The sequence below is a fragment of the Convolutriloba macropyga genome, chromosome 8, assembly GCF_964194025.1.
Source record: "Convolutriloba macropyga chromosome 8, txConMacr16.3, whole genome shotgun sequence".
In the NCBI taxonomy this organism is placed as follows: domain Eukaryota; kingdom Metazoa; phylum Xenacoelomorpha; order Acoela; family Convolutidae; genus Convolutriloba; species Convolutriloba macropyga.
The window spans coordinates 10,474,575-10,491,129 of NC_134475.1; the positions used below are offsets into that span (position 1 = coordinate 10,474,575).

Here is a 16,555-nt window from a genome sequence, read left to right on the forward strand (position 1 = left end):
GGTTTTCGATTTTCAGTAATTGCGAAATAGTTTATCTTTTTCACAATGTATGTATTCTCCAAACTCTAGCATGTTTTCTAACATTCTCCTAAGACCTGTAGTTTTATTCGCCTTGTCTTTGTTAAATTAAGAATTATCGATATGATCTAAACATTTTCCTGTGAAATTTTAGGGGTTTTTTGTTAGCAAATGATTATATTTATCATAATATGGCACTGAGATCTTCCTAGCTTCACATTTACAAATTTTGAACAACACTAATTTTTTGAGAACAGTTTTATGTCTTGGTTTTGGTAAAATAAAAATTTGGCGTTTTAATGTTGTTCTGTCTCATGATTAAAATAAATTTTAATCATGAATATTAAAATTTTAATCATGAAATGATTAAAAGTCTTTTTCATGATTAAAATAAATTTGATTAATTTTTTTGTCATTAATTAATTTTTGATCGCGTTCATTTTGATTTGAAGCGAAAATCAAGGTTTTTTTTAATAAATCTAAAGTTTATTTAGCTACCCATTGATTACTGTTTTTTTTGCTAGAAAATAGATTTTCGATTGAGAGAACTTATGGAAATTGATAAATTTTGTAACAATTTTTGCCCATTTCTTGCAGTACTTAAATTTTTCTTTCAGCACAAAGTTTCCGGAGCCTAACATTGCTCTGCTTTTGATGCTCGCGTACTTTGATGTTTCCAATTGTATACAAAAAAATTCGCTAGTATGTAGGTGTAATGTATTTTTTTAAATCAGTTGGTTTTATGGGCTATCTTCATTTTTTGACTGATTTTTTTTTTGTTTTTAGTAGTCACTTTAGTAGGAACCAGCTAATATAAAAGGCAAATCTTTCAAGAAGGCGACTCCAGTCGTTTCCCGAATTCTTCCGGCTGTATTATGCAATTTTTCGCTTGACCGATTTTTTGTCTGACCCATTATTTGTCTTTTTGTCCTCAAAAAACGGAAACAGGTAGAGCCCAGCCGGCATTCAGTGCTCTTAGAGCCCTTGAGCTCTGTGTCAGCTCAAAACGTTTTGGAGACTTAATCCTATTGTGTGAACGGCGGATCTTAGAGCTTGAAGACACCCCACTGATGACCCCCCCCCCCCACTATTGCCCAACCACCCTACCCCCACTGTTGCCCCCCCCCCCTCAGCATCGAATGGCCCAGAAAACCTCCTTAAGGGTTTGATAATAAACAACTGAAAAATTTTTGTTTGCCATGGAATAGTTTTCGACGTTTTAATATCGGAAATTTCAGCAATTGTTTTTGAAAAACTTGCATTTTTCGAAAATTTTGTCGTTTCTTAGATTTATCTAGCCTCAAGAGCCAAGGAACCTCCTCTAGGGTTTGGCAATAGGTTACAGTATAGTTTCCAGATGTAATGGAATGTTGTTCAATATTTTAAAACCACGAATTTAAGCAATTTACATAAAAACATTTGCAATTTTTTCAAGTTTTATGAAATTTGAAATTGTTTGGCATTTTTTCTTAGTTTTCTCCAGCCTCAAGAGCCAAGGAACCTCGTATAGGGTTTGATAATAGGCCTGGATAACTTCCAGATTTCATGGATGTTTTTTCAAGATAACATAACGAGTTTTAGAATTTTTTTGACAAAATTGCAATTTGTTCATTTTTTTCTTTTATTGTAAATATTCAGGTTCTTTCAGCCTCAGGGGTCAAAAAACCTCCGTTAGGGCTTAACAATAAGTTATTGGAATTTATTTTGGTCCTTGGATTACGTTTCAACTTTTTATAACAAACTTTACAATTTTTCAATACTGCATAGTTTCTAGTTGTAATGGAACGGTTTTCAACATTTTAACAGCACAATTTTCAGCATTTTAACATTTGCAGTTTTTTCCCATTTTTTAAAAAAAAATCTATTGTCATTATTCCAGACTTAGGGATCAGAAAACCTCCTTAAGGGTTTGATTATAAGTTAATAAAAAAATTTTTGGCCATGGAATAGTTCACTTTTTAATATCACATTAAAAAGTGATGGCCATGGAATAGTTCACTTTTTAATATCACATTAAATGCATTTTTTCGAGTTTTTTGAAAAAGGTTGTAATTTTTAAGGTATTTCTCCAGCCTCAAGGGACAGGGAATCTCGTCTAGGATTTGACAATAGAATACTGCAGAGTTTCTAGAACTAATGGAATGTTTTTCAATATTTTAATGAATTTAATCAACCTTTTTAAAAAACATTTGCAATTTTAGGTTTTTGAATCTTTTTGATTTTTTTTATTTTTTTTCCGGTACCACGGTCCTAGGACCTCCTCCAGGGTTTAACACTAAGCTATTTTTTTCAAATTTTCGGAAAACTATGTTCCAAGTTTATGGATCTTGAGCCGTTGAAACAATTCAAAGCTTGAAATAGGGATACTGGATAGTCTGAGACAATGAACTGGTTTTGAAGATTTTTGTCTTAAAATTTAGTACGATTTTATTAAAATTTGCCATTGTTTTCGAAATTCTTGAGTGTTTTGTCCTTTTCCGGGTTTCACGATCATTACTGGCCAACGAAGTCTTGCAGATAGGTTACTTGAAAGAACAAGAAAAAATGGTTCTAAACATTTTTTTGACTGCGAAATCTGAAAACTTTTCGTTTAAATATGCATTTTTTTAAAACATCAATTTTTTTCTATTTGATTTATTTACTAACAAGGCTAGAAAACTAAAAGTTGCTAAGTCAAATCATGCTGAAGCTAGCCTCACTAAACCGTGGCTAGCTACTGACGAAGCGAACAGCTCGCCGGTCATTTGAGAGCAATTTGCCCAACGTTAGTCGGTTAGTTAAAAAATATGGGAGTTGCATTTGAGCGCTGATATCCAACCAACATGCGGGGGGGGGCACAAACGGAAAAACGCAGTCCAGTTACCAAATCGTTACTAATCCAATTCTGACTAATCTAGTCTTGCAAATCAGTGTGGAATAGTGGAAAAGTTATGGCACTTTGATACAAAAAATCAACAAGGCGGCTCGGTAATGTGCAATGGCACATAAGGTTTCGACCCCACCCATCCACAATTTTGGCATAATTGTCTACCAAATGAGGAACAGATAGAAAAACCCAAAAATTATTTTTTGGGAATCCCAAAAAACCCAAAAAATGCACAAGTAATTTTCAACAAAGTTGTGTATGAACGATACGATAGCCTCCAAATAAAACAACTCAGTGGAGTAAAAATTGATGCTTTAGATTGCCGAGATATGCCAATATTAAGAAAGCGAGTCAAGACGAAGAGCGAAATCAAACAACAACAACAACAAACATTAATTACATCAAAAAATTTATGTCCGTTTTAAAAAACGAAATTTAATAACACAGTCAAAATAGCGTCAAATCAAGCAAAAACTAAACAAAATAACTTATAAATTACCAGAAAATATATGGAACCAGTCCATAAAAGGGTTTGGTAACAAATAGACAAAAAAGAACAAAAACAGTAAAGTTAAAAAATTCGCTTATTTTTTTTGAAACAATTAACTTCAAAGTAATGAAAACTATTAGAAATCAAGTAAAATATCCCTAAAGTTTACGATTACCAATGCTTCTATAGAAGGGCATTAGGACCATTCCTTGTTTATTTTTTTAAGCGGCTTAAAGAATAACAAAAAAACAACAAACAAAAATTCAATTGAAACTTGCCGGAAAACGCTGTCAAAACCGTCAAGCCATATTTTGGCCCTCAAAACACATTAAATTGCGCTTTTTTCAAAAAGAGACAATGTAGTATGTGGCAATTCATTAGTGAGACTAGGTAACAAGTAGACAAAAAAGCGAAGGGCAAAATTATGTAATACTTTTGATTTTTTTCGAAATAAAATTGCATCCAAGGTCATGAAAGACATTAATTACAAAAGAACTATTTAAATAGGGTCATTTATTCATCCGAAAGAAGCCCTCGCGATCTGATGTTATCCAGAATATTTCTTGCGTCTTCAACAAGAACGTCAAATATGAAAAAAATCAAATTTATTTACTTTTTTTATGAAAAACCTGTGTCGAAGCCAGTAAGGTCATAACGAATTCTTTAAAAATAGATTTTAGGACAGCAATCCGTTTTGACACCCTCCCTTGACAACAATAATGTCATATTAGACCTGTTATTAACTAACGAGATAGGGTAACATAAAGATAAATAAAAAGAACAAAATTGCGAAGAACAAAATTTTTTTTTTAGTTTTGGAAAAGATTTTTTTCAAAATCATGAAAGCCATCAGCTATCTACTAATATCAGAATATCGGCTCATCTATTAGTTCATGAAAAACCAATGAAACCTATCACTATACACGAAATTTCATAGGACCGAAACGACAAAGTGGACAGTTAAAGACAAAATTAAAAAATTCAATTTCTTCAAGAAAGAGGTGTCGAGGCCGTTAAAACGATAATCTATATCATTCAAGATTGTATTATGTTCAATTGTGCCTTATTTGGAACGCTAATAATGTGATATGAGAACTGTCAATAATGTGATAATGTGACAAAACTAGAAAACGTGAAAAATCGGCAAATATCTAAAAACAAAAAAAATCTGAAATCTAGTAGTATCAAAGCCAGAAAACAATAACTTCAGGCTTAAAACCGCAACTGAGACTGAACTTTAAATCAGTAGAATGAAGAAGCTTTCTTTCTTTGCTGACACTAAGCTAGAACTTTGCTGACACTAAGCTAGCCATTATTTATTTAAAAATCAATTTTTTCTAAAAGTCCAAAAAGGACCATTCAAGTAAAAAAATAAGCTTGGAGCTGCTTAGGAAGCCAACTGGACCTATCACTCCTGAGCTTTGATTTGATGTGTTCTGTTCTTTATTATTTAAAAAAGGTCTTTTCAAAAAAGACCGACTGATTACAACCCGATTTCTTTTTGGATTGTAACAGTCCAAGATTGGCCCTGCTAATGCCTTTTGTCCGCTAGGACAATTGATATTTCGAGTGTTGTAGATATAGATAATTTGTTAGTTGAAAACTCAAAAAAATCAGCATTTTTGATAATCAACGAGTAAAGTTAGCAAAAAACGGCGAAGTTTTAATTACAGAGCACTCGCAGCGGACGCTGAAGCAGGAGTAGCCCTCTTTTGAGTCTACAAAGGTTGTGTGATTGTTGTTTGGGAGTGTACTGCCGGCTTTTCTAATCAAAGTGGACTAAAGTAGCTTATTTCGCGCTGTTTTTGATGAAAAAGGCTGAATTTTTTGAAATATTTATCCAGAATTTTTGACAAAAATTTAATCAAAACAATCAACAATGCTTGTTTGTCTTTAAAAATAAAATCAACGACACTATTCTTAAAAATTTTAGCAAAATTGGCAAAAATTTAGGCAAAAATTCCGGAAAATGTGAATATAAACAATGTGAATTCACTAATTTTCTCAGAAGTTTAAACCTCGATAACTCCCTGAAGAAAACGAAAATTAGAAAAATATCTTTAATTCCATATTCTACGCTGGACGAGCTTTCTGATGATACGTCTCAACTCTCTACAATGAATATATCGATCGGCGAAAATTCACGGAACAAAAAAAACCCATTTGAGTATATAGTTCCTCCCCCCTCAAGAGGGTCGGAACAACTAGTTGAATACTATACAAGCAATATCAATTCAATGATCAAGTACGGCGGTCTAGTTTATGGTATCTGCAGCTTTTAAACATTATCATCGATAAATCTCTTTCAGAAACAAAATTATGAACATACCCGGCAGATTGCCGGAAAATAGCCGCCGTTGATTCCAATAGGCATGATTGGGATTGAACGAATAGAATATATTAAAAAAGCTTTTTGTACAAAAATATTTTTTAAGTCCGATTTATTTTGATGGCATTTCGTAGTTGAACATACTTTTGTTTCTTAGAGAGAGGCTACAGGGGCTACTATCAACACCAATAAGCATTAGAGGTGGTAACTAAGACTTATAGGAACGACGTTCAAATAGCGGGCATCTAAAATTGGGCTTTATGGGTTTATCCCGTTTCTATTTCTGACTTCAATTTTATTTACCGACTCTGTTCATTTTGAATTGCTTTGCTTAGCAACTGATGTTCAAATTCACTTTTAGCAGAATGAGCGAAGAGAGAAACTAGCCTAGAGAAGTCAAAAAGATTTCACGCAAAATGTCGAAAAAGCGGCAAAATGGTAAAGCGAAAAAAAGTTTGACGAAGTAAAAAAAAATGCTAGCGCAATAATAGCCGGCTGAGAAGATGAGGGCGGCTATTAAAAATGATGCATCTTTGGAATTTCGTAGAAAACTGAAACGCTTTTTACTAGAAACGTACCGTTTAAAGTATTTGAACTTCGTATTTACAAGCTCTTAAACATTGCTCTTTTATCGATAAAAATTTCACTCTGAAAAGTATTTAAATGAGATGTGTCTTCAAAAGTCAAACACTTCGTCGAAGCGATCTCAATTTGCCATTTGAAACAAAATGGAATATCACGCTTCAAAGGCACTCAATACAATATCGTGGAGCCAAATTTAGTAACCTGTAAAAGTTATGGGGACTTTTAGAGGATAGGGAAAATAAGGATTTAAAATTTATCGAATTAAACCTATCAATATTTGAGATGTTCATTCTAAATAATATGAAGGTAGTAAGAAAGGTATTTGAACAGTGTGTCAAATAGTTTGTAGTACTTTCCCTGATGATCGAATTTAAGTGAATGAAATATCAACTCCGAAATATAAGTACGAGCGGCCTTGATGGGCCGTTTTGATATTCTCTTCCACTTTTTAGCGTCTGATTATCAGAAAGACTCCAAAAAAATCTTCTGTCGGTCGGTTACCCAAAAAACCTCATGCTGCCAAAATATTTCTTAATTGCTATGAGGGCGAAGTCAACTTAGAAATGTGAACAATAGTTTCGGACTAAATTAGTTTAAAAAGTTGATCATTTTTTTCGTTCAACTTTAATAAGTCAGGGCTTTGCTAGAGCAGATGCTTGTGTGTGGACCACATGGTCCCGTCTATCTGCCCTCTTCTGGTTCATTTAATAATTTTCTTGTTAATTTCCTTTCATTATTACTTATAAAATGAACCAAATAAATTTATTCTTTCTTTTCCTTTATGACTAACCTAATGCAGTCGTATCCTTGGCATATGGATAGGGCAGTCACGAATTTCTTCTGTCTCTCTGGCTGCTCCCCCAAGTACTTGCAGACCTGGTTGCCCCCCATGCTGTACCCAATAGAGATGAAGAGCGAGTCGGGAAACATGCCGAATGCTTTCTCGCACATGGCAGCATACTCCTGGTCAAAATCGAACCCATTAATAATTTCTAATGTTTTTTTTGCGCTGAATGGAATGGAGAAATCCCGTTTAAAGGAAAATAGTTTGATGGCTAAGCAGCATCAAACTAATTTTGGGAAAACTGAGATAGACTGCCGGAATTAGCTACCGTATGCCATAAAACAGCAGTTGCCGTCAACAAGAGAGAGAACAAATACATGACGATCTTCAATTTTATCTCATTTTATTAACAATGATTTTATCAATTTGACTATTAATGATGCTCAGTGACGCCAATATGCTCAATATATGTTGTTCATCGGTCTTCTCCGATTTTTTAACTTGAATAATCCTTTTGTCCGATATCAACCAGCGACATTATTAGATACGCCAAATAGAAATATCGACACCCGTGACCTAATTTTATCTCAGACTCAGAGACCAAATCACAAAATCGCATAAATTCCAGTTGGTTTGAAGTCACCAATAGAATAGAGAAGTCTAACAACCTCAGTGTTCCCATAAGTGAAGAGTCTCGGAGTTTTCAGTTGAACATCCTCTAGAACTCCTAGGTGGTTCAGACACACTATGCGGTATCCTCTGGAACAGGCAGCCCCTACAGTACTCTGCACATAGCTTTTGTTGTAGCTTCCAAAAATACCAGGACACAAGAGTAGCGTCACTTCTTCGCCTATAATTGTACGTACAGTTACACGTCTTTATCCATTTTCAAAAAATGAAAACCAAATTCACCCGCATGAAAAATCTAAAACTAGATCTAAAGGTGGAATTCATGACTTGAAATTCAAATCTTTTAATAAAAATATGAAGATGCCCTTTTCACAGAAACTCAGAAAGGTACAAATAATCAAACGCTGTTTTCAACAATTAGCTAATGCTAAGTAAATTTCGTACTTGGCAATAGTTGGTACTCCAATTGGGAAAAAAAATTAGCAATGATGTCCAGCTGAAGTAAAAAAAAATGTCTCACGTATGAGTTGTTTTCGAAAACTTGCCCTCTAGAACATCAAATATTCTCAATTGACTTCAACCACTTCAATTAAAGAAAGCAAAACTCGTCTTGAGAGTGACTTAAATCAAATGTTGCCAAAACTATTTGCAGAAAACACCAAAATTTCCACCAAAAAGCAAAACTCAATTGAAAAGCATAACGCAGGAACGATCAAAAAGTTGTATTGACGGCAGCGCTGACAAAAGGGCCCAGGAGCAACTATGATGAAATAAGACAACCGAAAAAACTACGGAAACTGCCACCATGCAAAATAATAGACTCCAAAGAAGATCAATCAGGACTTGTTCAACCAATCCTTGGGTATTAAAACACCCAGCAAGGTTAAAAGGAAACTCAGAAATAAAATCCCATTAGCCATTGCAAATCTCTTTAGCAAGAAGATAAATTTTAAGAAACATAGCTGGCAGATTGCCAGAAGATACCCGCGGTCTCGTAGATCTACAGTCTCGTAAAAAGATCTGCAGTCTCGTAAAAGAGACCAAAAAGTTTATTCACTTCATCAAATGCTGAGATGTTATATTTTGATTAAGAATCTTTATAACTTATTGCTGCTTTCACTTGACCTTATCTCACTGGATTCAAGTAAAGAAAAATCAACTTGAGAGGGAGGGAGTCATTTTTCAGAGTGAGGTAAGTCACGTATGATCACGCGAAAGAACAAAAACTCGCACCCCTAAGAGGGAAAGTCACACACCCATTTAAGTTGAAATTGCCATGGACGAATGACCCAAAAGCAGATTTGTGTGATTTAAGTGATTGTGACGTCATATGGTCGTAACAAAATCGTGACGACGAACTAAAAAACAGCACAAGTCCTGACATGCAATTCAAAGAACTTTTATGGACGAAACAAAACACTAGACATAGAACTGACTTTGAATGGATTCGAAAAACTGATTAGAAAATCTGATCATAAAATTGCGAAAAAATAAAAACAAAGGCCAAAATGCCGCATGTGATTAAAAAAACCACTAGCAATAAAGCAAATTTGTGTTCAAATATTCGTTTTCTCAATCTACTTTCAAATTCGAGTGAATAAATTTCACGCTGCAAAACCACTCGCTTCTTCGCTCCACTTCCTGTTTCAGCGTGACCAAAATCACTACAAAAGTTTGACTTTAAAAATTGTCAAATGTGTGAACAGATCTTAAAAGACAGCGCCCCAAAACAATTCAAATTCCTTGAATTGTAAAAAAACCACGAGAAGGCCAATAAGAGCCTCAGCTATCGCTTTTCGGCCATTAAAATCATCATCCCTAGAACTTCCATATGTTGCCAACCTGATATACAGGAAAGAAAAAAATTGCAAAATTAAGAACATAAAAAAAAGACTGACGTGAGCCTACCTTTGGTTTAAGTATTCTAATCCAAAAGCAGGTGTATTATAATCCAAAAGCGGGTAACGCCGATGGATAGTCGTAGAAAGGGCGAATAATAAGGGGTCAAAAACAACCATTTACAAATATTATGCATCTACTTCGATGCATATTTACATAATTAGGCCTTTCGATCAGTTTCGTTGATTTGTACACTTAGAAATTAGTTAAGCTTCAATAGCGCTTCACAAATAATTGCCAGAGAAGCAGAAAATTTCCACGATTCTCCAAACAAAACAGACTACCATCGGGACTTTCCAAAGACAGGCGAGGGGTCAGATGTGGTTGTAGTTAGCTTAAGGGAGAGGATTAAAGCGGCGGCTGATTCAACATTAGTGCATGCACAATTAATTCTATTCAATACTACTCAGGTTTATTCAGAACAAAACATAGCCGACAGATTGCCGGCAAATAGCCACCGTTGACGCGCTTGATGCACATCGGGGTTGAAACAGAAAAAAAGAGAAAAATTGACCGAATTTTTTTTTCCAATGTCAAGAAGTGCTCTAATTTGGCGTGCAGTTTCAGTTAGATTCTAAAACTATACTTCATTTAGTTTCTAACCTGACTAGGAGTGAATTGGGAAAAGCATTTAGAAAATCCGATCCAAAAATCGAAAAAACAGTAAAACTCAAAGTGAAATTTCCGCATGTGAACAAAACACCACAATTTGAGTGAAGAAAAATCCGCAAAACCACTCGCATTTTCCCTTCATTTTCCTTGTCGGTGTGACCAAAATAACTATTCCAATTTGACTTCAAAAATCATGAAAATGTGTGAACAGATCTTAAAAAAGGAAGACAGCGCCCCAATACAATTCAAACTCTTTGAAATGAAAAAGGAGAGCGCCTAAATAATAGCCGTTGAGAGGTTGACGGCGGCTATTGATGAGCTAACTCGGCAAAAATCACCCAAAGTGGATTAGCTATGCAATACTCAGACAAAAAAACATTTTGTTAAACAATAGTCAATAAATTCTTGAATAAACGCAGCACAAGAAAAAATCTTTTGGGCAGAAAAATGTTTCCGACGGCATTTTCCTGTTTTTTCACGACAAAACGCTGCCTATATAAAATTTCTCCCAGTGAAAATAGACCTAAGATTCTAAATGAGGACGAATTTTTGAGTCACAATAAAAACCAATAGAAGTAAAACAATAGCTCACTTAGCTGTCTGTATCACAGCTATTAAACATTAGTAAGAGCTAGAGCTCTGAAATTTATGTAAGAATGAATGGATGAATCAAGAAAGAGTAATAAGTGGTACTTTTTATTCAATTGAGAGAATCAAACAATTGCCCATATAGATTCTTAGTAAGAAATGAAGTGCTTTATACACCTGGTAGAATGCTCTGCTTTATTCGCAGCTTCTCTGAAATACATCAAGACTAATTATGACTACTATACATCTGCGTCACTGATTCTGATGAACAAATAGTCCGTTTACATTGCAATGTGAAATTGTATATGAAAGCCAATAATGAGGGACATGGTATAAACACGCGAGAGGTTCTCAACAGTAAATGACACTACTCGTTACATTTTTCCCGAAAATCGCATTTTTTTGATCTTACGTCTCCCACTTACAAAATAATAAATACTCAGATAAGACAAGTGAACGTTTATCAGACTCACTTGAATTGAGTCTTACTTGCTATGGTAGTACAGCCTTAGTAACACCAGGGCGTTGTTACATGACGATTTACCCATTGCGCCAAACTACCAAATGCCATAAACCCAATTTATTTATTCCCTTTAATTTTTTTTTGTTTCAATAACTTCAGTCAGTAATTGTGAAAGTTTTGAATTAAATTCCACTGTCCTCTGAGACACGGTCACGTCCCGTAAAGAATGACCAAATAAACTCGTTTTACATTACGATAAATATTTTATTACAGTATATGTAACGATAAATTCTGATAATTTCGATAGGGTAAATATTTTGCGTATTCTGGCACATTGCGTATTTTCTCATAACCCTGTTTAAAGCATATGGGCAATAAAACGGTTACAGTCACTGAAACGGTACCATCTGAAGTTTTAAAGTCCGATATTTGAAGTTTACAATAAATGCTTTTCGATAATAGAGAAGCAGGAAAGTTTCCCGAGTCCGCAAATACTCACCACTCTCGTGAGGCTTTAGTGGCTCATAGACGTGGAAATAGACGACTGATCCGTCAGATGGAAGAGTGACGGAATACTGTTTGCACTCACTCATATCGGCAGCTGCTTTGTGTGGCTTCTGCATTACGCCAAACAGTACAGTCTGGATGTGACCACTCTTACCCCAGAACCAGGTTGGCTTGTACCTGTAGCGTACACACTAAGCATGAATGACCAGGCGATGCCTCATGAAATAGAGGTACTAAATTACAGAATTTTCAACAAATCTGATCAGCCAAAAATTTAAAACCAGGAGGCACGGCAATGTGCGTTTGCACATAATATTTCGAAGCAGCTCATCTTAGATTTCAACTAAATTAAGAACCAAACGAAGCAGATTTAAAATTTTCAAATTAACAAAGAGTAGTTCATGCTTTTTAATCTAAAACCTAGTGGATTCTTAAATAAGGAGAGTCTTGTATATGAATGAATTTAATAAAACTGAGATTAATTTTTTTATTTCTCTAGAACGCACAAATATTGAACTAAGCTTACAAAATTAATTTTATCAAGTAAACACCTAATTTTGCCAAACAATAGAAACTAAGAACTAAGATACTTAATTTAAATACTATCCAATTTTCAGATCAATATTCAAACATCAATGTAATTCAACAATGCCTTATACATACATAGCTTGTTTGACCTCTAACTTTGCGTTTTTTGACTTTGTTATTTCAAGTAACCACAGAAGTCATTTCATTGAGCGAGGTAAGTCATGCATTTCCATAAAAATTTTCACACGATTAGACAAAAAACCAAACAAAACGTTAAAAAAGACCTCATGCACAAATATTCAGCTGCCAAGGGTAAAAGTAACCAAAAAGTCTCTAACTTGGCGAGTCATCAGATGGTGACCTCTGCTCGATAATAAAAAAACTAAGGAACATTAAAAACGTTTCGATTTTAACAGCATTAGTAAAAAATGAAGATAACAAACACATAGCCGGTAGATTAGCGGAAAATAGCCGCCGTTGCCGCGCATATCGGCATTGAAGCAGAAAAAAGAAGAGATGGAAATTGACAAGTTTTTCCCTAAGTTTCAAAAATTGTTCTAATTAAGTGTGCAGTTTCAGTTAGCTTCTAAACCTAAACTTACTTCAGCTTCTAAACTGAAGGGTAATAAGCTTAATACTAAAATCAGCTAGCAATCTAATGAACTTTGATAACCTAATTCAAAAAGACTTAATGACCGGGCTATATTGGCTTATCCCGTTTACTTTGATTTTGCTCTTTTGACATCGACAGTATTCACTAAATTACGTAATTCAATGCTTGAAAGAATTTAAAATCCATTCAGTTGAAACAGTGAGTGAAGTAAGTCAGAAAATCGTGACTTATGTAAAACGAAAAACGTGATCAAAAGGTAAAGCGAAATAAGAAAGGAGAGCGCCTAAATAACAGCCGTTTGAGAGGCTAACGGCGGCAACTAAACAGTCAAATTGTCGCATGTAAAAAATTCTCGTTAAAAAAATTTGGGCCACCGCTTTCTACTTTTAAAAGCAAAGCCATTAAGGTAAAACCAATGTCTAATACGCTTGACAGGCTTTTTGATGATACTCATGTCTTTCCACGGCAAATGTATTGTCCGCCAAAATTAATTGAAAAAATACCAGCCGGGCATATAGTTACCCCCACACTTAGCTGTGACCGGGACAATAGATCATCGCAACTTATGATAAATTATTTTTTACTCAGTCACCCATTCCAACTTTAGTCGACTGATTAAACACTCGAAGTCAAAAAAACATATATGTGCTAGTTGAGTCATTTTCGATTTAAAAATACTCATATGTGATTACAGTCGAAACTCGTAAACATACGTCTCAATTTTGGTCACAAATCTAAAATCAGGTGCAATCTACAGATTAGTAGTTTCAAGTCGCAACAAAGATTTGATTTTCTAAAAATGCCTTTCTTTAACTTCATCATTTTCTAGCTCCGCAGAAGCTTCGCTAAACCGCACACTTAAGTGCCTACAAAAGCTCTAACAGAGGTGCACAGGGTCTTGATGCCCTCGTGTTTTACCAATTTATCTCACTTTGTGGACAAAAACTCAAATTGTCCAACGAAAAATCGATAATGCAAATAATGCAATAAAGAAGAATTCGGAAACGAACCGACAGTTCGTAATTTCAAAGAAACTTGATAATTGTATTTCCTAACTAAGAAAAACCTAAACGTATACTTCAACAAACTGAGTTTTGGGGGAATTCAGGTTTGCTTTTGTCTGCTGCAAAAAATATAGCTGGCAGATTGCCAGAAAAATGCCGCAATAGCTTTGTAGATCTGCAGTCTAGATTTTAACAGAAACAGACCAAAGAGAAATTTCTTTTCGTCAAATTCTGAGATGTTATAATTTGATTACGAATCCGTATAGGTTATTTTTGCTTCTATAAGCTGCTCTCCACTAACTTTCATTAAGAGTGAAATGCACTCACTTAACCTTATCTCTTTGGATTAAAGTAAAGAAAAGTCAGTTTCAGAGTCATGAAGTGATTTTGAGAGCGAGGTAAGTCACGCGCGACCAAAAACTCAATCACGCAAATGATCAAAAAACTCGCTCCGAAAAGAGTGAAAAATGACGTTACGCAAGTAATTCAGTTGAAACTATATGAGCGAATGAACAAAAAGCAGATTTGAAGTGATTACGTCATATGGTCATAACAAAAATCTTGACGACGAAATAAAAAACGTAGCAGGACAAGTTCTGACGTACAATTCAAAAAATTTTCATTGACTAAAAAACCAGACCTGGAACGGACTATGAGTGATTTAGGAAAACCAGTTCAAAAAATCAGATCAAAAAAATTTGAAGAAAATTGAAAATTAATGTTAAAATGCCGCATTAAATAAACAAAACAGAAGCGAGAAAGCGAATTTTTGTTCAAACACCGTTTTCTCACTCTACTTTAAAATTGTAGCGAAAACATTTCACGCCCCAAAACCACTGGCTTTTTCGCTCCAGTTCCTGTTTCGGCATGACCAAAATCACTACTCCAATTTGACTTCAAAAGCATGAAAATGTGTGAGAGAATTTTTGTTGACTAAACAAAACACTAGACAGAGCGGACTTTGAATGGGTTGGGTTCAAAAAACCAATTAAAAAATCCGATCATAAAAATTGAGAAAAACTAAAAACAAAGGTCAAAATGCCACATGTGATTAAAAAACCACTAGCAAGCAAATTTGTGTTCGAACATCGTTTTCTCAATCCACTTTGAAATTCGAGTGGATAAATTTCACGCTGCAAAACCACTCGCTTTTTCGCTCCACTTCCTGTTTTGGCGTGACCTAAATCACTACTCCATTTTGCCTTCAAAAATTGTCAAATGAGTGAACAGATCTTAAAAAAACAGACAGCGCCCCCAATACAATTCAAATTTTTGAATTGTAATAAACCAAGAGAAGGCCAATAATAGCCCCAGCTATCGCTGTGCCGCTATTAATAATTGTACCTAATATCATACGTTGAATTAATCAGTACCAACGATGATTTTATTATAGCTGTGTAGCTCAGATTTAATGACGTCCAATTTTATGTCCCCAATTAAAGCAGCGCCAGCGAGTGTAGAAATCATTTTTAGTGAGTTGTCACATGCAATAGATTTGACTTCTTTTGGCTTTTTGGTCAAACGCGTGAACAATAAGCAAAACAAATAGACAAACAAACAAAACCAATAGAAAAACATAGTTCACCTTTGGAGCGTAAAAAGACAAACAAGACCCAAATAATAGTCACAAACTTTGTTTGAGATCAATAAAATTGTGATCCCATTCTATCCCTGATTTCATTGACACTCTACCATCTGAACTTCTTTAGTAACAATGTCATTCAAAATTCAAGGGCTTGGATCAATCTCATTCTATACTGAACAGTTAATGTCGTTAATTAAACTTGAATCAAAGTGTGAATAGGTTAGTAAGTCACGAATAATTAAAGAACTCACTGAACAAACAATAAACTCCAGAAAAAAGTTAACAAAACTGCTTTCAACGTCGAAAAACAGTACGTGACCAGTAGAATTGAGCGAACAGCCTTGCTGCTTTGTCATTTTTGGAATGACTGCAAAGAAAGTGTGCACAAAAAATGGGAAAAATGGACTCAAAACCGTGTCCAATAAAAAGCTGTCAACATTTAGACCAGAACGCACTTTTCAAAAATGTGTTGCATCAAACATTTATCAAGAAATGAACCTCACGTTTAATAGTTTCTATATCTTAACTTTCGACATTGAGAAACTCACAAGAAATAAAAGCTTCTTGAAACCGAACATAGAGAAAAGTGTTCGAAGAAAGATAGATATGGGACGGAACGTCATATTTTCAGACGGTCTATCCTATTATAGGCCCCCAATTATGGCAGGGTTTCCCTGATGGGGCGGCTATACATTATATGACCACCAAGATGATTAAGTTCTAATGGGGAAGATCCGAATATTTGCATAAAAGGGGCATATAGTGCTACAAACATCTTTAGAGCGCAACTAAATGAAACGACATATCAATCGTTATCAAACCCAATAGTCGGCATTCAATAGTAACCGTTGCATGTTCGCTGTTAGAAAACGCAACATCAAACATCCAGAAGTCTAGGTCTCAGTCGAGGACATCTAGTCTCTATTCCATTATCTCATTGGACAAAAACACCAACATTCTGAAATCATTAAAACCTCACCTATTAGTACGGATGTCAAGTCATCAACTGAGGTCCTCTAATGAACCGGTGCCGATGACGGACGTGCATCAAATT

The 16,555-nt window shown here is 34.8% G+C and overlaps 1 protein-coding gene across 2 annotated transcripts in view; it reads right to left on the reverse strand.

The window, feature by feature from the left end:
- The window catches only part of LOC142344446 (monoacylglycerol lipase ABHD2-like), a 32,681-nt gene extending 20,720 nt beyond the window's left edge, over nt 1–11,961 (reverse strand). Inside the window, exons 1-4 of one of the 2 annotated variants that reach the window (XM_075396096.1) lie at nt 11,764–11,961; nt 10,979–11,011; nt 7,741–7,922; nt 7,079–7,251 (exon numbers count right to left, since the gene is read on the reverse strand). In XM_075396096.1, coding sequence (XP_075252211.1) covers nt 7,079–7,251; nt 7,741–7,922; nt 10,979–11,011; nt 11,764–11,887 — 512 coding nt within the window. In that variant the 5' untranslated portion in view covers nt 11,888–11,961. The remainder of the gene's footprint in view (nt 1–7,078; nt 7,252–7,740; nt 7,923–10,978; nt 11,012–11,763) is intronic. The other variant, XM_075396097.1, reaches the window with a different exon arrangement.
- Nucleotides 11,962–16,555: the final 4,594 nt, after the last annotated feature.